The following is a 25,633-nucleotide window of genomic DNA, read 5'->3' as shown; positions in this document are numbered from 1 at the left end:
GCAACGTACTTCAACGCCATGGAGAGCAGAGGCCCCAAGGCGATCACAACTCCCAAGCACAGAACAAGCTGTATAACAGCTACCACTACCGCACATAGGGTATGTTGAGTCCCAAGACATGGGAACCCTCTTAGGAAGAAACATCCGCAGCAGAGTACAACAGAAAGATCCGTGGGAAAACCCCCCGCAGAAGGCTTGTCAAGCAGCCAAAGAGAAAAAACAGAAGGCCTAATCTCAGGGCCAACTTGGTGTAGATAACCCAAGGCAAAAACACAGTCAAGAAGGGTCGGCAAGCAGCCAACAGAACCACAGTCCCAACAAAGAGGACTCGAATGCACATGAAGCACACAGATCACACAACTGGGTCGACCCGCTCCAAAGTAAGAACAGCACCCAAAATCCAGATCAACTCACAGGTCACTGAGGGGGAGAAAAAGGAGTAGGAGGAGGAGGCCAAAGCCCCGCCAAGAACCTCTGTTTGGCAGAGTCTGCCGGGGTGTGGAATAAAAGAGTGCCATTGAAGGGAAGATCTACCAGCTTTTCCTGAATATTTTCCAGGAACACACTGTCCCTAAGCTAAGCATAGCTAAGCATGACAGTGAAGGGCAACCGATGAAGCCATGGCACGACCAAGCACCACCAAGAGGTCCAGAGCGGAGCGAAGCATAAACACCGCCAGCTTCCAGCCATCCAACGCATGGTGCCGCAAATCAACACCAGCATCATCCTGAGTAGCGGCAGATCCAAGGGACTCCGCCGAGTCCTACAAGCAAGCGGTGGCCCTAGCCAACACACAAAGTTCTAAGGGCCCGCAGTGCCGCACTGGTCGAAGCGAACATATTGCGCCCCCAAGAGTCCAGTCAGCGGGCTTCTCGTGATGGTGGAGACAAATGAGGCGGCAGGGAGGGAAACGCCGTCCGTAAAAGGGGGCTTCTGGCAGAGGGGTGGAGGGAAAGACACAACGGATAACGCGGTGCTGGAAGGTGCCGGTGCAGAAGGTGTTGGGGCACCGGATCCCCCGTGGCGGGGCAACCCCAAGCCCCAATCAGAGAAGAGTGGAGCGAACCCTCAAAGGGAAGCAACAGCTCCCTCCGACCAGAGCCCTGTTGGAGAACTTCCAGAAGATGATCAGCGGGGAAATGGGCAGCCAGATCACCCATGCGCAAAATACCCACAGCCTTGCAAACAGCGCGAGTGAAGGGTGCACCCCACTCTGTAGGCCCCCGCAGTGGGGAAAGCAGCTCCTCCTTAGCAGACGGCTGCTTGCCAAGGCGGCCATCCCCTAAGCCAATCGGAGTGGGAAAGGGCCAGGTCCGGAAAGGAGAAAGAGGGGCAGAGGAGTGGGGGACCTGTGGCTCATCTGGCGAAAATTGCGGCAAGGAGCCATTCTTTGATGACGTGGGGGGAAAAGCCACAACGAAGCAGCCCGTCTCCGGCGAGGACGACACCAGCAGGCGCCTAACCTCCGGGGACGAGGAGGCGTCCGAAGACTAGTCATGACCCGAAGCCTTTCCGGTGCCATAGAGTCCGCAACCTGAGGCAGGACGTCATCGTTGTCCAGCGCCAAAGGAGACGCCGGACAGGCCTCCTCCACACCACACGGCGCAGAAGACCGGGTGTAGGAGAGTAGGGTCTGCAATCCTATGATCACCCAGATTTTTGCTTTTTGCTGCACTGGTTTACGACTTTCCCTGGCTGTGGGCCTGCTAATCAGACCCACAGCCTAGCTGTTCTCTCTATCCAAATTGTACTCAGGTACTGAATTGGCACTGGGCCCTCTCCAAGTCCCTGTACCCAGGGCTGAGGTGTACCCAGAAGTCTCCCAGGGGCTGAAGCATGTATTATGCCACCCCTGGGCTGACTAACTAAACTGACACAACTGGCTGCACGACAGCTGGGGCAAGGTGGTGTACTCACCCTTTGCTTTAGATATAGTATACCTATATCTAACCATAAAAATGGACACACAGATCTCCTATCAGTCACTCCTATGGCAGGCCTTAACAATCCTGAAGGCAGAGTGCTTGGAATCGTGTGTCTGATGGTGCTCTGGCATGAGCTGAGCCTGTCTGCGGCTTTCGGGATCCATCCCTTAGCCGTTTCCATGATATCGCATACCATATACTCTTAAGTGCATTATAATCCTCGCGGTTATATGCCAACTCTGGTATCGCTTTATCAAAACATGTCGAGTAAGGTGTCATACGAATTGGAATACTAACCCCTCGCCAATTCTGGCGACGGGGTTAGCATTCCACCCTTCTAGAGGGACACGGCATGTATGTAACCCCTAACTCCGGTTAAAGTCAAACAGAGCCTTAGCATCCACAAAATGGATGCTGCCACCGAGACACAAGTCTGCCCTCCTGCTGCTGGGAGTCCTCCCAGAGCAGGAGATAAGGACAAAGGGTTTCCTGCCAGGGGCGGTGCCAGCACCGTCCCAGACAGGATTTTGTGTATTATAGGTAGGCAGGGCTTCAGAGGAAGGTGACTGCACGTGGCACCCTGTTGCTCACTGTGCATAGGCTGGCTTGAACCAGTTCCAGGGACACTCCAGACCCTGTGCTGGGGAAAAGCCCGCCAAGGAAGTGGGTGTAACCACCCCCCTCCTGGTCCCACCCCTAGGGCAGGACTTAGTCGCGTGCCAGCCCCCTTTTCCCAGATAAAGGTAGGAGCAGGCCCCCTTCCAAATTAGATCATCTTTGAATCCTGAAACTACTTTCTACGAAAGGAACTCAAGACTTCTTCCTAAGATTTCTCCCTTGTGGCTAAGGAGTAGTCACCCTGCTTCCGCAGGCACCATCGCAAGAACACTGCGGTCTGCTGCAAGTCCTTCCTCCGGAATCCGACTGCCCAGCTCGACGAGAACCGGCTTCCCTGGCACCTCTGACCTCTACCCACCTCTACAGCCCAGCTGACAACCGTGGGTGCGACGAGACCTCGAGGGACCGGCCATCTGCAAGACTGCACGACTTCTGCACAGCAAGCCCGCCGAGTAATTTCCTGGTGAGTGCTTTGGGGTCCGAGAAGCCCCGACCCTGAGCAGCTCCAGTACCGAAGTGCAGCCTCCCAGCATCTCCACGATCTGCGTGGGGGCCCTTCTGCTTTTTGCTGCTCACCGCGTTGTTTGGCTACTAGCCCGCTGGCTTGTGGCCTTCTGAACGACGCCCGACGACATCACTGCTGCTGGTCTGGTTGCTCCAGACTGGCCCTTGCTCCCTTCCCGAAGAGGAGCACCCCGGACCCTCCTGGTCCACTCCAGACGCCATTTTGAGTCCACCGCGTGGGCTTGAATTAGCCAAGGCTTGTTGCCCAATCCCGGGTAACTTCGACGCCGATAGCTTCATCCATCGTGGGACAGCTCGCCTCTCCACCCTGGTCGCCGACAACGCCTCCTGGTCCGTGAGATCTGCAGAGCCAGCGTCGCCCACTCACCTAGTCGAGGTGACTACCATCCGGTGCCCTCCTGGTGCCCACTGACTACTGGCTAGTAGTCACAAACTTGGTCCCCTCTGCTTTCAGGTGTCATCCATCTTCCAGATCCAGGCTTGGATCAACTCGAACTATCTTCAACTGGTCGCCTGCCAGCATCTTTTCTTCCAGGCTCCTGGTCCGGCAACGAGGTTTCCCGACGTCTTTTGAGACCTATGCAGCTGCAGCCCCTGGGCTAGGTAACTTCGGCATTTCGGTGCCCCAGCATAGCCTCACTATCCAAGGGTCAGGATCCACTGTCGTTTTCTCCCTACCAGGTCGGGTTAGCCCGTGAACACTAACTTTAACTTTACTAGCTTCCATAGACTTTGTCCCGCATCCCGCGTGAGAGTGCACACTCTGCACCCGAGTCCCCTAGGTCTCCTAGAAGTAATCTAACGATTCCCTAGTCAAGTCCTAGCGATTCCAAAGCCTATTAGTACTGTACTTACCTGCTAGTAATTTCGCATTCCACTTTTAAAGTATATGGTTTTTCGTGCCCCTCGGGCATTTGTGTATACCGTGCTAACTTAAGTATTTTCGTAAGAGTTTTGTTGTGTGCCTAGCACCCTGTCCTCATAAAGAGTACAGGGTTGTTGTGATTCTAATAAATACACTGTTTATTTTCATAACACTTGTGTGGTGTCCTTTCACTGGGTGTTCAAGGGGTAATGTGATGGTAAAACAGCTGGCTTAACACGCCCTCTAGAGTCTTAGCCTTAGACTGCTCGTATCCATGCTACTAGGATAGCTGGTCTATAAGGTTGACTTACAACCAATCATCAATAAGGGTTGTTTGGACTGATATATAGTGATCACTAGAATAGTGAACACTGCACATTAGGCCAACTTCTCACATTGGTGGCAGCAGTGGGATTTGAGCTTGCTGTTGTTTTACCACACATGCCCTAAGAATATCTTGTGAAAGATCACATAAGTACTAAAGGTACATATAACTTAGCTTAGAATACTCTGAGTTCTACTGAACCAGCTGTTGTAGCTCCTAGGGCCTAGCACACCCTAAACTACAACTCTAGCAAGGGATCAGAAGGCAAACACATAGTGTAGGTAAGTGCACCACTTACACCTCACTAGAAAAGCATGTCTACCCAGGGAGAATCTACTGAGACTCCCCTGGTCAGTGTTGACCCTCCACAGGTCACTTCCAGATATGCAGCTCTCAGTTTCCAGGAGATGAGACAAGTCTGTACCTCCAGGAAACTGAAGCAGGGGTCGGTATGGCAACATCTAAACAAAACTATGAGGCCAGGCAAAGTGGTCTGTTGAGTCCCAACATAAGTTGAGATAGTGGGAGGGCACTAAAGTGGCCACGCCAAGATAGCCGTACATTAGTCCAGCTCTGCTGGCTGGGTCATTAATTTGCCCAATATCAGGGCCAAACATGAGCCATCGAAGTCCCTAAGCGAGAGGTAGACGTGCCATTATCACGACCATGTGAAGCAGAGTGAAATTGGGCCACAGAACTACCCAGTAAATGACAGAAAGAGGGCTCAACCCTTTCATCCAACAGAACGAAGGTCGGCCATAGCTGGTAGCGAGCAGAAAGGTGATCGCCGACCCGAGGTGAAACAGCGGCACAAAGCAAGAACAGCAGTTTTTAGCGGATTGCAGATCTGACGTACAGTCACCACGGCCCGCAGAGTATCTAAACGCGGAACGATCTGCCCACTGCTCGTGGTGAGCCTACCGTCCAAGATCGAGCTGGGGAGCAATCGGCAAAGCTGCACTACACCGGAGGTGGGCTGGATTGAAGTTGGTTACCTGGGCGAGACGAGACTAACACTGTTGCGACCGCAGCGTCAAAAAGGGTTCCCTCCGACTGAGCTCGGGGCACTTCGCATGCTGCTACCCTGCGGAGGCTAGAAAAAGAGGACTGCTCAGTGCAGCTGATGCGGGCCCCTGCAACGAGACAAAGAAGGTGAGACAGGAGAGGGCCGGGGTGTGACACCCGCAAGGGCACTTCAACAAAAGGAAAAAAGAAAAAGGGTGTGGGCATGGACCCTCTCACCCATCAAGGCGGCGGTTTACTGTTGCTGGCAGCTGAATAAAATGCAGACTGCTGACCCCTGAGGCAGAAATTGTGCAATAAGTCAGCTGGACTTGCCAACCCGCAGATAGGTTATAAAAGCAGTATCGCTCACAGGGCGTCCCAAACGCGAGAATCTGGCCACTGCCCGGGGGAAACTGACTCTATATATACTACACCAAATGAGTGTGTATAGAATTCAGGTGACCCCAGAGGTAGCCAGAGGTTAAAGTTAGATAGAACCTTACTCTCTAATTGTGGTAAGGTAGTATCAGAGGACAGTGTTAAGCATTTGATGTACACACCCAGACAGCAAATGAATTCACACACTCAATAACGGAACTCTAGGGCAATTGTGTTTGTATAAAAATATATACCGTTTTATTTTTAGAACCAAGCAAGCCTGACACAGGTAAGCATTAAATACTTTTAAATAAGTTACTGGACATAGACCAGTTTGAAAATGTAATAGAAATTGTACTTAGTTTGATACCAAACTTCCCAGTTTTCAATGTAGGCATTATGGTGTTGTGGAGTCCGTAATGACAAACTCCCAGCACTATATACTCTTAATGGCAACACTGCACTTACAGTGCCCAGGAATGGACTTGGGCACTGTAGGGGTACAGGGCTCATGCACCTGTACCCTCACCACTGGCATAGGGCACCCAGCTAGAGGGGTGACTGATGTATGCCAGGGCAGTGGTCTGTGGGTATGGCACACAGGTATGTGTGCCATGTTGACTTGTCACTTTGTTCTGCACCAAGACACGCAGCCTGCAAAGGCAGTGTGTGTGTGTCATGGTACAGGGCCTCTAAGGGTGGCACAATAAGTGCTGTAGCGCTTAGAGGCCTTCTCTGGTCATAGTGCCCTGGGTAACTGTGGTACTATTTACCAGGGACTGAAATGTGGCCAGAGATGCCAATTGGGTTGAGGCTTCAATGCAATTTTAGGGAAGGAACATAGGCCCTGGGTACCTGATTAGCAGGAGCCCAGGGCACACTCAGTCAAAGAACATCAGCAATTCAGCAAAAAGTGGGGCCATACCATGCAAGAAAGAGGGCACTTTCTCACAGGTGCACCCGCCGCCTTGGAACCAACCTCGTCAACGGGGCGTACTGGCCGGGTGCGCCAGTACTGTTGCTCCCCCAAAGCTAGAAATGTGCTGGAAGACGTCAGAGGTGGACCGAAAGACTCACGCGTGTCAGGGTGTGGCGGAGAAGCCGCAGACACGGCTTAGGCACTGGAGAAAGCTGTGAGCGATACTGCCATGTGGGGTCCAGAGGAAACGATCGAGGATGCGGTCCATCGCAGCGTAATAAGAAGGTGAGGCGGATGCGGGCCACATACAAGACGTGATCCGTGGTGGAGTGCTTGAACTGGTGTCCTTTCACTGGATGTGTAATCGATGGTCCCCATTTGGCATTAAATCCCACACTGGCATCAGTGCGGGTTTAATGTGCTGAGAAGTCCCGGTCCTGGGGTGAGTACACACCCCATCCTGCTCCTCTCCTCTCCCACTGAGTGGTGGGGTTGGCAGAGGCTGGCACACCCCCTTTCCTCACTTAGGGCTTCCCACCTGTCTTCCCGCCAGAGTGAGGGTCAAAGCCGGTGGGGTCCAGTTGCTGAGTACAACAAATGGCCTGGAGAAGCTCACAAAAGGCGGCATACCTTTGAAGCTCCTCCTGCCCATCCTGGGGGGGTGGCTTGGCACCTCGTCCAAGGATGTGCATTGTTTCAGGCCCCCAAGAGCAGCAAGCTCTTGACCCAGAGGCCAGAAACATGTCTGGTGGTGGCAGCCTCGGTAGCCAGGCAGTCAGGACACTGGGAGTTGGTTAGGTTTCAGGGGGCATCTCTAAGATGCCCTCTGTCGTGCATTTGGCATTAAATCCCACACTGACATCAGTGCGGGTTTATTGTGCTGAGAAGTTTGATACCAAACTTCTCAGTCTTCATTGTAGCCATTATGGTGCTGAGGAGTTCGTAATGACAACTTCCCAGCACCATATACTCTTAATGGCATCATTGCACTTACAGTGCCCAGGAATGGCCCTGGGTACTGTATGGGCACAGGGCTCATGCACCTGTGCCCACACCACTGGCATAGTGCACCCAGCTAGAGGGGTGACTGAGGTATGCCAGGGCAGTGTGTTTGTGGGCATGGCACACAGGGATGTGTGCCAAGTCGACTCTTTGTTTAGTTCTGCACCAAGACACTCAGCCTGCAAAGGCAGTGTGTGTGAGTCAGGGTACAGGGCCTCTAAGGGTGGCACAATAAGTGCTGCAGCCCTTAGGGGACTTCTCTTGTCACAGTGCCCTGGGTACCTATGGTACCATTTACCAGGGGCTGACCTGTGGCCAGAGATGCCAATTGGGTTTAGGCTTCAAAGCAGTTTTAGGGAAGGAACACAGGCCCTGGGTCCCTGATTAGCAGGAACCCAGTGCACACTCAGTCAAATTACATCAGCAATTTTGCAAAAAGTGGGGCATACCATGCAAGAAAGATAGCACTTTCTCACACAATCACCCTCCCACCCTCCCCCCCAACCCCCCCCAAACGAAAGGTGATGAGACTAACCTAGCCCTAGGGAGTCTTCATTGTCTAAGTAGAAGAACCTGGAAAGTCCATCTGCATTAGCACGGGCAGTGCCAGGTCTGTGTTCCACTTCAAGTCCATTCCCTGTAGGGAGATGGACCATCTTAGTATTTTGGATTTTCCCTTTTCATTTGTATTAGCCATCTGAGAGGTCTGTGGTCAGTTTGCACCAGGAAGTGAGTTCCAAACAAGTAGGGCCTCAACTTCTTCAGGGACCAAACCACAGCAAAGGCCTCCCTCTCAAACGCTGCTCTCTGTGGAGAAGTCTCCTGCTTATAAAAGCAACAGGTTGGTCTTGGCCTTCATCATTGGTCTGGGATAGGGCTGCTCCTATCCCTAGCTCAGAGGCAATCAGTCTGCACTACGAACTGCTTGGCATAATCTGGTGCTTTTAGAATTGGTGCTGAGCACATTGCTTCTGTTAGGGTGTCAAAAGCCTTTTGGTAACTAACAGTCCAGTTGATTTTCTTGGGTATCTTCTTGGAGGTGAGTTCTTTGAGGGGAGTCACAATGGACCCATATTCTTTCACAAACCTCCTGTAATACCCAGTCAAGCCAAGGAATGCCCTGACTTGGGTCTGGGTTGTTGGAGCTGCCCAGTCCAGGATGGCCTGGATCCTGGGTTGTAAGGGCTGTACCTGGCCTCCATCAACAAGGTGGCCCAAGTACACCACAGGGCCCTGCCCTATCTGGCATTTGGATGCCTTGGTCGTTTGGCCTGCAGATTGCAGGGCGTCTAAAACCTTCCAAAGGTGAATCAGGTGATCCTGCCAGGTGGAGCTAAAGACAGCAATATCATCAAGATAAGCTGCACTAAAGGATTCCAACCCAGTCAGGACTTGATTCACCAACCTCTGGAAGGTGGCAGGGGCATTATTTAACCCAAAAGGCATCACAGTAAACTGATAGTGCCCATCAGGTGTGGAGAACGCTGTTTTTCTCTTTTGCTCCTGGGGCCATGCCAATCTGCCAGTACCCTGCAGTTAAGTCAAAGGTACTTAGAAATGTGTCTGCCCCCAATTTGTCTATCAAATCATCTGCTCTTGGAATAGGGTTACCATCAGTCTTGGTGACAAAGTTGAGCCCTCTATAGTCCACACAGAACCCCATGTCTCTCTTTCCACCCTGTGGATGAGTCTTGGGGACCAGAACCACTGGGCTAGCCCAGGGGCTCTCACAGGGTTCAATAACCCCTAACTCCAGCATCTTACTGACTTCACCTTTGATGCTTTCCTGGATTTGGTCTGACTTTCGATAGATCTTGTTTTTGACAGGTGAACTGTCACCAGTGCCCACATCATGGGTACACCAGTTTGTCAGACCAGGGGTCAGGGAAAATAGACTATCATACAGTTACAAGACTTGCTTGCAGTCAGTCTGCTGTTGGGCAGAGAGGGTGTCTGAGAAAACAACTCCATCTACTGACCCATCTTTTGGGTCTAGGTCAGTCAGGAAGTCATTAATTTCCACTCTTGTTTTATCTAAAATTGATTATTGTAACAGCATCTATATCAGCCTTCAAGCTCAACATCTAAATAAGCTGCAGGTCCTATAGAATTGGCAGGCAGGCTCCATTTAGATTTACCCAGGCATTTTTCAGTTTCCGCTGCTCTGAAGGATCTCCATTGGTTGAGAGTCAAAAACAGGATCAAATTTAAAGCCCTTTGGTTGACCTATAAGACTCTCCATAATTCAGGACCCTTGTATCTCAAAAAAGTCCTATCATGGTATACCCCCTCAAGAAATTTAAGATCAGCAGGCTCTTTCAGAGCAAACTCTATCAGATTTAAAAAATGTAAATGGGGTGGCAGCAGCTTCGTGGTTAGTCACTACAGCCTGGAATCTCCTCCCACTTTATCTCAGATCAGCTCCCTCTCTGTCTCAATTTAGGAGACTGCGGAAAACCTGGCTTTTTAATCAATGATTTCACCTCCACTCCTCTCGCCGCTTCTGCGCCAAGACACCCTCTGGTATTCTCTGAGCTTAATAAATAATCGTAACATAACACTCCTCTCTTGATAGGCCTAAGGCTGCTCAACCACACTACTCCCTATGAGAGAACCTTGGGATTGCTAAAGCAAGCCCCTGTCCAATTATAAGGAGGGATACCATGACTCTTTGCACAGTATACCGCTTTTCTGTGTAGTATATAAAGAGCCAGCTTCCTACAGGAAGCAAGTGAGAGGCTTCAAAAATCAGGATTAGGTGGACTGTGCTATCATGTGAACATGTAGGACAGCAGAGGTTTTGTAGTGAATGGTCATTGAAAAGAGTGGGAATTGGGATGTTCTGTTGCCCATTTTCCTAGTTTAAAGTCACTTAACCTGAGTGGTGTAAATTTCCAAAGTTCTCGAAAGTGGAAGAAAGTAGCAATAATACCTGGTGGGTGATAACTAGCATAAATATGGTCTATGTATTTTGTAACAGAGATAACAGAGTGGTATTCAAACAAAGAAAGGCAAATACTGATGTGGGGATGCTAGGAAATGATTTGAGAGGGGTGACAGCAAAACCTCTGCCTAGGTTATTGTGTGGTGTGCAAAAGTGGCACATCTGCTGTAAGAACTGCTGGTGTTGGAGTGTCATTTGGATTGATACATGTCATGGTAATTGCTGGAAATTGCATTCTAGGTAGAAGAGGATAGAATGAAGTAGGCCAGGATATTGAATTGGGTTTCTTGTGCTCACCTGCAGGCACACATTTAATCAATGCAACTTTATGAGGTGAGTGATGTTGTTGCCTGGATGATGAATTGGCAGGAAAAATGGTGTATGGGTATCCAATGATGACGAGTATTGATGTGGGTAGGAGGATTAGCCATTACGGCCCTCGACTTGGGGGAGGAGTATGCATAGGGGGAGGATGGCACTAGTACAGAATGTACCATGGCAAGTAGTATTTGTTGCTAGCATGAGAGCAGTTTGTCACAGAAGCAGTAAACACATGCTAACAAAAACATGTTCTAATATGTATGATCAGTTTTGACAGTACTTTGCAATCAGTAACTAGTGAACTTACAGGTAGTCACTCAGAATCAATTAGTTTGGTACCTACATGTACACGGAGGTCAGTCTGTTCTTGAAGAAACATAACTGCTAGGTGACAGACGCTTAGTCTCTCGCTTGATTAACCTAAAACCTCAAAGTGTGTGCAACATTCCAACTGCAGAGGAGGGAAGCAGAGGTCTCATTCAATTGAAAATAAAAGTACTTCAGGACCAACTTGCCCTAGTGGAATACGGTCAAAGGTTTGCCATTTAACTATGTGCTTCCTAATGATATAGTTACCAAAAAATATTGAAGGTTACACAAGCCTAATGGCTACAAAGCTAAGAGCAACATCTTAGGTAGCATCAGATTGAGGGCCCAAAAGAAAGTGAGGCAACTGAATCGGGAAATGGCTGCATTAGGTTAATCCATTATCTAGTATTGCACGCTGGTGTAAGTGGCTAAGTCTTGCAGATGTTCACTTGCACACCTGCTTCAGCCACATGATGCAAAAAAAGCCTAAAATTTCAACTGAGCATGTGAGCGAGTGAATGAATATTATTCATCAATGCCCAAGGGCAGACTATTGGGAATTGGCCTCTGTGTAAAGCTAATTAACAACTACAAGGTCACCCAAGTTCTATGCAGCGAAAACTAGGTACGCCCAGATTACATCCTCAGACAGGAGGTTTCTAATCTGGGAAGTTGATGCAGTCTTGCGGTAGGAGAATGAGCCGGTCGATAACAAAACTTAGCAAAGCCAAAGAGGAGCCAGCAGGACAACTAAAGTTAAAATTATAGGCTGAGATAGTGACACAGGTCGAAACGCCAGGCTTTTCACTCAAAATCATAGAGACTATTGCCTCCTTGTCCTCCATGTTCTTGGAGGAACAATTCACATAAGCTTTCGGTATTTCTTGATATAGAGTTTTCTTTTCATTTAAACCCTTACAGAAGCCACTTGTGCTGATGGTAGACGTTTCAGGATTATCTGCCCCATGGTACTCCTTAAAGCAGGCCAACAACTGAAATGGCCATTAACGCAGCAGGAATGTCTGAGAGCACAAGGCGAGGATTCCTCAGAAGACCAATGCTCTTTTTAAATAATTTTTTATATTGATTTGCTGCACAGTTCATGTACTAATCAGCTAAAAAGGCTGCTTTCACAGACTAAGCAATACAAAACATACATCCTCCATTGGATGCAAAAGTACTAGTACCTTTAAGGAAGAATCAATGCTGAAAAAACTGACTCCTGACAATGCTGGCCAAACATGATTTCTCTAGGCACAGAAGGCAGATTCGTACTGATGTTACTGAAACCAAGGCAAGGCTCACCTTTTAACTTCCTCGGTCCCTACTTCCTTGAAGGCGAGACCTCTAACTAGCACCAATGGGAAAAAAACAGCACTCAACTTGGATAGGCTACAAATATAATATATATTTTTAAGATGCTTTATTAGACACTTTCTCATAATACTGTCAATCCAGGATTCCCAGCCTGACTATAAAATATTAAATGCTGGAGATTTGAAAGATAACCTCAAGTAACTACAACAAGTTGCATGGTTAGAGATGAGGGACCAACGTACCTATAAAGATAAGCATTTGTTCCAGGTCATTTAAACAAAAAAGATCAATGGCTGGCTCGGCTAGAAATATCAGTATGTATATACAATAGTAACATGTCAAAATTGCTTACCTTCAAACTTGAATTATTTTCACGGGCCTTCTCTTTTTCTGGACTATGTTTTTTCTTCGAAGGAGTCCGGTCCCTTCGTTCCTTTTCTTTTAAATCTGTGGTTGGTTCACAATCTTTTTCTTTCCTTCTTTCTTTCCTACTCCTGCTGAAAAATTTTAAATGAAGTACAGTTCTTAAACAAATTTAAGCAGGTATCAATAGAATCAATAGTTTTGTTTTTGTATACTGAAATTTTGTCTTAATCTTCTTTCACACAGAACAGGTAGAGCATGGAAACAGTGCATTGAACCAATGCACTGAGAAACTGATACAGAACTGACAGCCACTGAGACTTTTTTTAGGGTCTTGTGGCAATCATTAGTTACTGGTGAAGTATTTTGAGTGCATATTCTTATTCACCACTGGTATTCCATAGCCACCAATACCAGTGCCCTCTAATTGGATAAGGACATTTTTACCCACCTGTAATACTATTTCTCTCCCAGGGGAATCCTCATATTTGTATAATAAACTTTGTACGTAGTGCCTTTCATATATTACTGCAGCCTAAAGAAAGGCTAAAAAGGGCCAGATTACATTTTCTTTTTTTTAACAATTACATAGAAATGTCAATAATAGAAAACGACCATAGAAAATATTTCATTAACTTGTTTGTTTTGTTTAAAGGAAAAGGAAAGGGGATATGAGACATTATTAGTCACTAGACTGCAAATTAAAGGATAGTAGGGAAAATTGGCACTGCGGCTATTTATTTTATTTTGAAAGTTTTATATAGCGCGAACAAGATCTTTGCAGATATCAGAGCGCTTTACATAGAGGGGTACATTAGGGAGCATAGTCAAACCAATAAATCAGAGGAGCTTACAGTACAAATAAATGAAGGCAAAGCCAATCATGTAAATCAGTAAATCAATAATACAAGTAATGCAAATATGCAGCGGTATCAAACAAGTAATACAGTTCTGTGCATAATCTTAAGGAGACCGAATTAATAGTTTAGGTGTATTTTGCCATGAGGATAGCTTTCACTTCTTTCTTAAAGAGTGTAGTGGAAGAGATGAGCCTAGTTTCAGGGGGGAGTGAGTTCCAGATTCTGGGTGCCATTCCTGAGAAGGAGCGTTTATAGGTTTTTTCCTTCCGGAATCTGCGGGGTTTCAGCAGAAGATTGTTTGTGCCTCTAGTGTTTCTAGCGCCGCCAGAGATTGTCAACTTCTGAGTGAGGTAGCCGGGAGAGTTCAGGTGTACCGCCTTGTGGGTCATGCAGGCTATTTTCAGATGTATTCTGGCTTCAAAAGGCAGCCAGTTCAGGGATTTCAGGTCAGGGGAAATATGAGAGTGCTTTTTTGACCCAGTGATGAGCCTCGCTGCAGCATTTAGAGAGGCTCTTAGGGGTGCAGTGGTAGTTAGTGGTAGTCCGCAGAGGGCGGCGCTGCCATATTCTATTCAAGGGATGACTAGAGCTTGTACTGCGGTTTGGAAGTCGTTGGCTGGTAGGAACGGTTTAAGTTTCCTCAGGGTATTTATTTGGAAATTCGCTCCCTTAGTTGCCTTGCGGATGTGTTGCTGCATGTTTAGATTGGTGTCGAGAGTTATGCCTAGAGATTTTGCTGAGTCCACTATGGTGGGTTGGACATTGAGTGCCGTTAGGTGTTTGAGCCAACTTTGAGTGGTGGAGATCTTCGCTGGAGGTGAGATCAGAAGGAACTCTGTTTTCAGAGCATTGAGTTTGAGATGATTATCGGCAAGCCAAGATTGGGTGCTTCTGATCGTTGAGTTCAGGAGCAAAATGTCTTTGGGGGATTGTAGTTTGAGATATAGTTGGGTGTCATCGGCGTACATGTGAAAGTGTAAGTTGGATGCTTGTAGCAAGGTGGTGAGAGGTTCCATAACTAGGTTGAACAGAGTTGGGGATAGGGAGGATCCTTGGGGGACGCCCAGTGTTACAGGTATTGGCAAGGACATCAGGTTGTTGCTCTTGAATTTCTGCGACCTGTTGTGTAGAAAGGAAGTGAACCACTTGAGAACAGTTCCAGATAAACCCATTCTTGTGCTTAGTAGTTCGAGTAATTTTTCATGTTTAACGGTGTCGAAAGCTGAAGAGAGATCAAGAAGGATGAGGAGGCAGGTGTCATTTTGGTCTAGCATTTGAAGTGCGTCGTCAATTATGTGGGTCATAGCAGTTTCTGTACTGTGCCCTGCTCGAAAGCCTGATTGATGAGGATTGAGGAGATCAAATTGTTCAATGTGTTTAGTCAATTGTAGTTGTACGCATTTTTCCAGTAGTTTGGCGAGAATGGGGATATTCGTGATGGGACGGTAATTGTTCAGATCAGAGGGGTCGGCTGTAGGTTTCTTTAGTAGAGGTGTGACTTGTCCAATTTTGAGGGAGTCCGGTATTGTTCCTTGTTGAAGGGAGCCGTTGATAATTTTAGTCCATAGTGGGATAAGCAAAGGGGCAAAGTCTTTTACAGCGTTAGCCGGAAGGGGGTCTGTGAGGTGATTGGATGGTTTCAAGGTGCTGAGCAGTTTACCAATTTCCTCTTCAGAGTATGTACCAAAGGATGACCATGTAGCATTGTTTTTAGGTTCAATGGGTGCTATGCAGTGGGGTTTGGAGTAGAGGCTTGCGTCAATGAGAGATCGCTCTTTATGTTGTCAGTTTTTTTGATAAAGAAAGCGGAGAAGTCTTCACAGGAGGGAGCTTCGCGCACCGTGCTGAGTGGTTGGGGTTGTTCCTTGGATTGTGTTTTGATTAGCTCAAACAGTTTTCTCGGACGGTTTTTTGCTTGGTCGAGCTGGAGGCTGAAGAAGTCTAGTTTTGAGCGTTTTATTTTCCTGAAATAAGCGTTTCTCTTTTTCTTCAGAGTTTTTAGGTGCAGTGCGGAGGGAGCTGATCTCCAGGTGCGTTCTGCCAGTCGCATGTCTCGTCTATCCTCATTGAGACTTCCGTCATACCATGGGTTGGAGATTTTAGTGGAGACTCTTTTTAACTGCAAAGGTGCAGCCTCATTTATTATTGAGGTCATAGCGTTGAGGTAGTGGTCAGTCAGTGATTGAACGTCCTGAGCGCCGGGCGGTGGTATTAGGAGATTGCAGCTGTTAGAAGGCAAAGAGCTTGGGTTGAGTTTTTTCATGTCTCTTTTCCAGACTTTGGGCTTGTACGTTTGAGCCGGGTTAGATTTAACTTTTACATTGAGGAAGAATGTGACAATATGATGATCTGACCAGTCACAGGGTTGGATAGACTCGAGTTGGATAGAGTCCTCTTTGGAGATGATAAGGTCGAGGATAGAGCCTTTCTCATGGGTCGGGCTGTTGCATATTTGGGTGAGGTCAAGGGCATTGAGGAAACTTTTAAGACTATTTACCACCGCGTCATTGCGATCATTCCAGTGGAGGTTGAAGTCGCCAAGGTAGATTTGAGTGAGCTGCCGTCCGGAGTTGGTTGAGATCATATCCATGATTTGTTGGGCAAAGATGAGGTTGTCTCTGGGTGGGTGGTAAATGCTGTGTAGAGAGCATATCGTTTTACCCTCACTGATAATGTCGAGGCAGATGTATTCACAGGATGTTGGGGATGCTATGGAGGTGGACTTGCCCTTCAGAACGGATAGGTTGTTCCTGTAGATGCATGCGATTCTACCACCTATTTTGCCTGGCCTGTCAAGTCTAATTATGTGGTAGTTGGGTGGAACCAGAATGTCCATTATAGGTGACGAGGCTTCAGTTAGCCATGTTTCAGTCAGAATGATTAGGTCAAGGTCCAGCGATAAGAGGAGATCAGCGATGGCGGCGGAATGTTTCGAGGCCGATCTGCAGTTGAGGAGAGTGCATTTGAGTCGGGATGGGTCCCTTTTCCAGCCAAGATCATTGAGAAGACCGTCAACAAGCAGCTTGCCGCCTTCCTCGAGACAAATGGATCCCTGGACCCCTCACAGTCTGGCTTCCGAGCCAACCACAGCACCGAGACCGCCCTCATCGCTGCCACCGATGACATCCGAGCCCTGCTGGACAACGGAGAAACAGCGGCCCTCATCCTCCTAGACCTCTCCGCGGCGTTCGACACTGTCTGCCACCGCACCCTAGTGCAGCGTCTCAGCAACATCGGAATCCAGGAGAAGGCACTGGAGTGGATCATCTCCTTCCTCGCTGGAAGGACACAGAGAGTCCGCCTTCCACCGTTCAGATCTGCAGCCACGAAAGTCATCTGCGGCGTTCCTCAGGGCTCCTCGCTCAGCCCCACCCTCTTCAACGTCTACATGAGCCCCCTTGCGGCCATCGCACGCCAACGCAACCTCAACATCATCTCCTACGCCGACGACACCCAGCTGATCCTCTCCCTGACCAACGATCCCGCCACCGCCAGAACCAACCTCCACGAAGGGATGAAAGCCGTAGCCGAGTGGATGACGACCAGCCGCCTGAAACTGAACTCAAACAAGACGGAAGTCCTCATCCTGGGCTCCTCACCATCCGCCTGGGACAACTCCTGGTGGCCCCCCGCCCTGGGCAGCGCACCCAAACCAACAGACCACGCACGCAACCTGGGCGTCATCCTGGACTCCTCCCTCTCCATGACCAGACAAGTCAACGCCGTCTCCTCGTCCTGTTTCAACATCCTGCGCATGCTACGGAAGATCTTCCGGTGGATCCCCACCGAGACCAGGAAGACGGTCACCCAGGCCCTCGTCACCAGCCGACTGGACTACGGCAGCGCCCTCTACGCCGGAACCACCGCCAAGCTCCAGAAGAGACTCCAGCGAATCCAGAACGCCTCAGCCAGACTCATCCTCGACGTCCCCAGACGCAGCCACATCTCCGGGCATCTGAGAGACCTGCACTGGCTCCCCGTCAACAAGAGAATCACCTTCCGTCTCCTCACCCACGCACACAAAGCCCTACACGACCAAGGCCCGAGCTACCTCAACAACCGCCTCAACTTCTACGCTCCCAAACGCCACCTCCGATCGACCACTCACGCCCTCGCCGCCGTCCCCCGCATCCGAAGAGCGACAACAGGAGGTAGGTCCTTCTCCTACCTGGCCGCCAAGACCTGGAACACCCTCCCTGCCGACCTTCGCCTGACCCAAGACCTCCTCTCCTTCAGGAAGAAGCTCAAGACCTGGCTGTTCGAGCAGTAGTGGCACCCCCCCCCCCCCCCCAAGCGCCTTGAGACCCTCCGGGTGAGTAGTGCGCTCTAAATAGTGCGCTCTATAAATGCCTTGATTGATTGATTGATTGCGTTGAGACGGGGTGCGTTGAGGGCGGTAGCGGGTTCTAGGGAGAGAGGGACTTTTCTAAGGTTGTTGGGGTTGGAGATTCTGCTGTTTAGTGTGGGGTGTCTAAGGGAGTTTGAGTGTATCGTGGGAATGGTGAGGTGGGTGGTGGATGTGTCATTTTGGGGGGTTGGGTCATACGCACGGAGGAGAGTGAGTGTGTCGAGGTCAGAAAGAGGGTTGCAGGGGCGACGAGGGCGGTTGTTGCGATTGCTAGCAGGGATTGAAGTCCAGTGTTGGGAGTGGTGAGGTGACATGTTGGGAGGGGAGGAGGAGGTGGGGGTGGGTGAGGACTTGTAGGGGCGACTGGGGCGGTGGTTGCGATTACGAGCAGGGATTGAAGTCCGGTGGGTGGAGTGCTGAGTGAGAGGGTCAACCGGTAGGGGGCATGTTTGAGGTGGCGGTGGAGGTGGGTGGGGGGTGTATGGGGTGTGTGGAGAGTAGTTCTTTGATGCTGTGCATGTCTCCTTTGATCTGAATGAGGGTGGCCATAATCATGTCCAATGTGGGGTAGGTGTTGGAGGTGGGGGTGGAGGTCGGGGGTGGGTGACTGACCAGGGAGGTGTCGTGCAGGTGGGGGAGTGGGCTGGTGTTGTTGCAGGATTCAGTTGTGTTAGTGTACGAGATGGTATTAGGGAGGAGAGAGTGTTTGGGCGGGTGTGGTGTGGATGAGGTAGGGAGGTTGGTGGTATGAGTGGAGGCATTGTTGCTAGGTGATGAGATCAGAGTGGAGGATGGGTGTATGTTAGTGGAGCTGGAGGTGTAGGACGGGTAATGGGGGCTGAGAGTGGGTGGGGCAATGGTATTGGGATTGAGATGGTCCTGTTGTGGGGAGGGGGAGTTAAATGGGGAGGGGGAGTTAAATTGAGAGAGGAGGTGTGTTCTGCGTAGTTTGTTAGAGGGAGGTGGGGACTGAGAGTGGGGGGGGCCAGAGGGTGGCATTTGTCGTTGTGCGTGTCGTTTTGGTGCAGAACTAGGTTAACTGTGTTAATGCCGGCTGTGATGTCCAGGGCGAAGGGAGTGATAATGGTATGTGTGGAGGTCCTAGGTCCGGACGGAAGGGTGGGGGTGCAAGTGTTGTAAGAGGGGGAAGGATCTGTGTCTGTGCTTGAGGTGTGAGTGGTTGCTACCTGGTTCTGAACTGGGAGAGAAGGGTTAAGGGTGGGAGCTGAGAAGTCAGGGGTGGTATGTGTGTCATTGACTGATGAGTGTGTAGCAGTTACCTGGTGCTGAGCCAGGTTAGAGGGGTTGTGTGTGATGGGAGCTGTGAGGTCAGGGGTGGTGGGACTGAGGGAAATGCGAGTGTCTGACCGCGGGTTGGAGAGGTGATCTTTGAGAGCGGGGAACAGGTTGTCTAGTAGTTCCAAGTTCCTGTCTGTGGATTGAGATAGGACCATCCCGTTGTTGTAAATAGTAATGGTGGCTCTGCCTGGGAAGAGATGTGATGGTGTGATGGAGAGAGTTAGGCCGTGAGCGGATTTCCTGGTGGAGGAGGCGGTGAGTAAGGTGTGGAACGTTTTTCTCCATTGAGCTCTGCGTGTTGTGTGGAAGATGATATCAGTGTTCAGGGAACCATTGACCGGTGAGAAGTAGGTGTCGGCAAAGGAGGTTTCAGGGTGGGATCTCAGTAAGTTGTGTTTATAGCGTTTAGCGGCTTTTTTGGTGAGTGAGGGTGGGTAGTTTATTTTATATGAGTGCTTACCGACGGGATCCATGCTGGGATGGCGGTTTAGGTGGGTATGAGAGGATGTACTAAAATGGTACACGTGTGCAGAAACAGATGCAAACAATAAGTTACATAAAGACAAAAGTGATACTAATGAGCCATCAACATAATCAAAATCACAATCACAGTATCAGAATATCAAAATACAGTAAGTAGTAAATGGTGCAGTCCAGGCCAAAAGTGGGATGGGTGCAGCTTACAACAAGAAAAAGAAAAGAGGAAAAATAACAGAAAGATATATAAAAATAAAAGTAAGAATGAAAATAAAAATAATAAAAGTACGAGGTAGCAGTCGGTGCAATACAGGAATAGAAGGTGATAAGGGTGAAAAGGGGTGCAGCTTATAACAATGTACAGTCTATAGGTGTCATGTTGATGATACACTGGACCAAAATTCAGGTGTGCACAGAGTGAAAAGGGGAGAAAAGGGAGTGGGTGTAGCTTACAATAAAGAGAAAGAAAAGAGAAAAATATACAAATATGAGGTAGCAATCGGTGCAATACTTAATAGAAAGTGCAAAGGGTGCAGCTTATAACAATGTACAGTATAGGAGTATAAAACTAATGATATACTGGAACAAATACAGGTACACACAGAGCTAAATGAGTCAGAATGAGACTAGATAGCAGCTAGAGATATATGAGCTAACTATCGGTGCATTAAATACAAGTAGAGGTATAATACTGCAATAAAAGGCAGACAATCGCAATAAAAAAGGCAGACAATCGCTAGTTGAAAATAGTCTATTCGGGAGAGGCCAGTTCTCAGGGTGTGGTCTTAAATAAACTATGAGAACCTGACAGGACCCCCTGTATCCCATCATGCCTCATTGGGGACAGGTTGGGTAATTTTTACGGAAACTAGAAAGCTTGGGATTTGGTAGTTGTTGAGAGCTGTAATAGTTTCTGTCCCGGGAGGTGGAAGGGTTGCTTATGACTCGGATGAGAATTTCACTGGAAGAGAACTAGGATTACAGGTGAGTAACATGTCTTTATGTTCCATGGGATCCTCATCAATAGTCATAAGCAATGAATAGAATAGCAAGCCCATCCCACAAGAAGCAGACATGAAATAGAAACAGCTCCAACAATCACCCAAAAACGCTTCCTCAAAAAGGCATGTACTACTTGAGTATCTGCTTTAGAGACTGAATCCACACAATAGTGTCTAGTAAAGGTATGTACAGATCTCCATGTAGCAGGTTTACATGTTTCTGAACTGGAAACATTTCTAAGAGCTGTAGTTGCAGCCTTTCCCCTTGTGATGTTGCAGGGATTCTGCGAACTCTCAGAACTATGCTTGGGACCATAGAACCTTAGAAGGGAGGGACTGAGTTATCCTACCATCTTAGTATTCATGAGCCCGGAACTAAATAGCTATAGTGCCTCATTTGCCCACCTACTCACTCACAGAGGAACAAGTGATTAGACACCCCAGAACACAACACTCCAGACTCTCTCAGGAATTGCGGCGACAGGACCTACCCTTTCGCTCTCACTCTCGTACCTACCCGCAATAAGATCTGACAGAGACACAAGAAACGTTTAAAATACTTAAACTATCTTGCTCTAGTATGCAGTGTACTTGCCACAATAAGTAAGAATATGCCTAACACAAATACGGTCAGCATAGTAAGTAAACCATAAAAGGAGCCCCACCACCTTCAACAGAAGCAATGGGAAGAATGGAGAGATAGATATATCAAAAGATCTCTGGGTGTTTGCAGTGGACCGCACACCCTAGCATGCACATATACAAGTTCTACATCTCCGGTGTAGTCACAATCTCCTCTATGAAAAATGTCTCCAAATGATTTTTTGCATGTCTGTGCATACCTATATGACAAGGAGTACGTGTTCCTAAACAGCTACATGAGTGTGTTTTGTCCAAGTGCTTTAATCTGACCAGAACAGAACAACAAGGGGCATTGTTGTTTGATCTTGTTTACGTTGCTCAGACTATTTCCAGGAAATAACAGAACGTAAAAACAACGGCAGGTTCTGTGGGAAAGTACAACGTGGCATAAAGCAAAATATGTTTGTATAGAAATGTGTGCAAAGCAGAGTGCAGCCTACAACGTGCTCAGGCTAACATAGGGAAAACGACCATCGGCCCACACGAAACACATGACACCCTCCTCTTGGTAAAAATGGTAGCACCAAAGTGACAAAAGAAATCAGGAGATTAGCCAAACTAAAGCGTTTGAATTATAATTCAGTTAAGGCCACATATAAACAATCACAACGCTTCGCCGGAGCCCATAATGTAGGATGGCAAGCGAAAAGCAAATAATTCCAATAAGAAATGCGAACCGTCCGAGGTAAAAATATCAGCCATCCAATTGAGCAGGTCAATAGAACAGACATGCTCCTTGTGCCAGTTGTCAACAAGACCACCAAGGGGCAACTTGTGTTGACTTTGATGAAACTGAGATCCAGAAGCCAGTGTGACGTTGCACGGGGGTCATGTCGGGACAACCATAGCAATGGGTTATGAACGAGTCGCATGCCCAAGGAACAGTCCTGATAATGGGCCACTAAGGTACTCATTAACAGCTTGAAATCCAGACCAGCATGCGATGACGTAGCTAGACAGACTTCCAGGGCCCATCTGAAGGGGCAACGGATGCAATGAAGCACAGGTTGCACTCGGGTAAAATAAGCATAACAGAAAGTTAAACAAAACTCAGCGTCCAGGGGCACCATTCCAAAGAGCTGTAGCATGTGCTCACGGTACCTGTAAGTACCACAAAAGGAGCATCCACTGCAGAATAGCAAGAACAACATTATAAGGCCGCAAATTACGAATAGCAGCGGGAACCCACCAAACACGCTCGAAAAAATTGAATGTATAAAAGCTGGGATTATTCCAAAAATAGTTTGAAAAGATGTCACGAGGCCGAAGCCCACAAGTTTAAAAAAGTGTGCCAGGTAAGTGGCATCAGAGGCATTAAATATTTAATATATCAGTTCAACAAAATGTAGGGGGGAGATTTGTGTTTTTGATGACTATTTCACTGGAAGTTCTCGCCACCTGCAATTCGAAGCTCTTGCGAGCTGACGTGAGAACCACTGCATGTTGAAACAACGCTTTAGTCAGATTAATTTCCTGAAAACTGCTTTCAAAGTTGGAATGGAAGCCATAAAGAACTGTCAATACTCCGATGCGGTGGGGGGAGAACATGACATTGTTGAAACAAGTGTCAAACTGGAAAATTTACACCACATACGGGATTCCTGCCCTCAGACTGCAACATTTCTGATTATTAAGGACAAGATAAGCTTCCATTCGAAAGCAATGTAAGAGTGGGAATGGTTGCGGGAACAGAAGTTCCTTTTAAATGACAAGCCAAATGAGGAGCAGAAACATTGCAGGCGCCATGAATAGTTATATGTTGACATACAAGGGAAAGACCGGCAGTGGAGTCACATTCCTGAGCTGTAAGGAAAAGAAAATGCTACTTACCAGTATGCATCTGTTCTTGGCTTGTAGAGCTGCAGAATTGCACACTATGCAAAGATGGCCACCTAGTGTTGGGCCCAGATGTTTGCAGTTTGTTTTTCTTGCAGAGAGTCTTTGGAAATCACGGGATAAGTGCCTCCTCCCTTGGGTGATACTGCGCATGGGCATCGGCATCGGCTCCATCCCCAGATTGTTTTTCGCCATTAGGGAAGTGATGGAGCTAAGAGATAGTGATGACCATGTGTGTTTGTATCTAATGTCAATAACACTGGAACAGATAAAAGTAGCCGGGGAGGCGGGTGGGCGTGTGCAATTCTGCAGCTTCACATGCCAAGAACAGATGCATACTGGTGAGTAGCATTTTCCGTTCGAGGCATATGAGCTGCAGATTGCACACTATGCATAGATTATATAGCACTAGCGGCGACCACTGGTATCAGTTGCAGTTGTTTGAAATAGTGTTTTAAGTACAGCTTGGCATACGGTGGCTTGTTGTTTTGTTTGCACAGCTACACAATAGTGTTTTGTGAATGTGTGCGGTGTAGACCATGTAGCTGCTTTGCAGATGTCTTCTAAGGGAATGTTCCCTAGGAATGCCATGGAAGCCCCTATTTTTCTTGTAGAATGGGCTCTTGGAGGAATTGTCAGTGTACGCTTAGCTTTATGATAACATATTTGGATACACTTAACAATCCACCTGGGAATACCCGTTTTTTATATTGGGTTGCCTTTATGTGGTGGTGAAAAGGATACAAAAAGCTGTTTCGTTTTCCTGAAGCTTTGTGTTCTCTCTATGTAATATAGTAATGCTCTTTTGACATCTAAGGTGTACAGAGCTCTTTCTGCTACTGTTTGAAGCTGCGAGAAGGAAACTGGGAGTTCCAGAGATTGGTTTAGATGGAACGGTGAAATTACATTTGGCAGGAATTTAGGGTTTGTACGAAGAACCACCTTATTGTGATGCATTTGCAGAAAAGGTTCTTGAATGGTAAATTCTTGCATTTCACTAACTCTTCTTAAGGAAGTAATGGCTACTAGGAAAGCCACTTTCCATGTGAGAAATTGCAATTCGCATTTGTGTAAGGGTTCAAATGGAGGTCCCATGAGACGTGCGAGCACTATGTTTAAGTTCCACACTGGCGAAGGTGGCATTCTTGGAGGTATTATTCTTTTGAGACCCTCCATAAAAGCTTTAATGGCTGGCACTCTAAAGAGAGACAGGTGCTGTCTGTTTTGTAAATAAGCTGCAATGGCAGCTAGGTGCAACCTGATAGATTTGTAGGCTAAATTACACCTTTGAAGATGTAGTTAGTAGCCTATAATGTGTTGGATGGATACATCTAATGGATTCAATTTGTTGGTTTGAAAGTATATCACAAAACGTTTCCACTTAGCAGCATAACATGCTCTGGTGGTGGGACGCCTTGCCTCCTTGATAACATTCATACATTCTTAAGGGAGTTTAAGATAGCCAAACTCTATGACTTCAGGAGCCAGATCGCAAGGTTGAGCTGAGCTGGGTCAGGGTGCCTGATATCTCCATGGTTCTGGGTTAAAAGATGTGGAGATAGGTTTCGTTTTTGGGGTGGTACCACAGATAGCTGTAGCAGTGTGGTGTACCACGGTTGTCTGGCACACGTTGGAGCTACTAGTATAAGCGAGTGTTGTTGCATTAGCATACTAGTATCATAGGTAGAGGAGGAAAAGCGTACGCAAATAGTCATGACCAGTTCATCCATATCGTATTATGTTATGTTATGTTATAACGTGTTTTATATAGCGCTCAGCTACTCCGAGGAGTGTCCCGGCGCTTCAAACCCAATACAGACCGAGGGCAGGCTGGAGATGCCACGCACTACTGAACAAAAAGCCGGGACTTGAGATCCTTTCTAAAGGCCAACAAAGTGCCGATCTTTCTCAGCGAGACCGGCAATGTATTCCACAACTGAGGCGCCAGGAGTCTAAAAGAGCGGCCTCCAATGCGGGCGCGCCTTATACTAGGAACAATAGCCAAGGCCAGCGCAGATGACCTAAGCGATCTCGATGGATGGTAGAAGGCCAGCCGTCTTCTGATGTACTTGGCGCCTGAGTCATGGAGAGCCTTGAAGGCCAAGGTGAGCGTCTTCAAAACAATACGCTTACGAATGGGGAGCCAGTGAAGAGTTCTCAGAAGGGTGTTTGCACTGGTTTTCCGATGGAAGCCAAAGATGGCTCGCGCAGCCGAGTTTTGGACTACTTGTCAGCGTGAGAGAAGATACTCTGGGAGTCCGAGATAGAGCACGTTGGCGTAGTCCAGACGAGAGCCAATTAATGCCTGCACGGTGATTTTCCTATGATCCTGAGAGAGCAGAGGAAGAAATTTT

The 25,633-nt window shown here is 48.0% G+C and overlaps 1 protein-coding gene across 6 annotated transcripts in view; it reads right to left on the bottom strand.

The window, feature by feature from the left end:
* Positions 1-25,633, bottom strand: part of SREK1 (splicing regulatory glutamic acid and lysine rich protein 1) — a 459,678-nt gene that overhangs the window by 43,070 nt on the left and 390,975 nt on the right. For 4 of the 6 annotated variants that reach the window (XM_078675174.1, XM_078675176.1, XM_078675179.1 and 1 more), the window contains one exon: positions 12,806-12,950. In XM_078675174.1, the coding sequence (XP_078531300.1) occupies positions 12,806-12,950 (145 nt within the window). The remainder of the gene's footprint in view (positions 1-12,805; positions 12,951-25,633) is intronic. The other 2 variants (XM_078675175.1, XM_078675177.1) reach the window with 1 other exon arrangement.

Source organism: Lissotriton helveticus, chromosome 2_1 (genome assembly GCF_964261635.1).
Source record: "Lissotriton helveticus chromosome 2_1, aLisHel1.1, whole genome shotgun sequence".
Lineage (NCBI taxonomy): Eukaryota > Metazoa > Chordata > Amphibia > Caudata > Salamandridae > Lissotriton > Lissotriton helveticus.
Note: the sequence above shows the minus strand (reverse complement) of the source record. Positions and strands in the feature narration are given on the sequence as shown.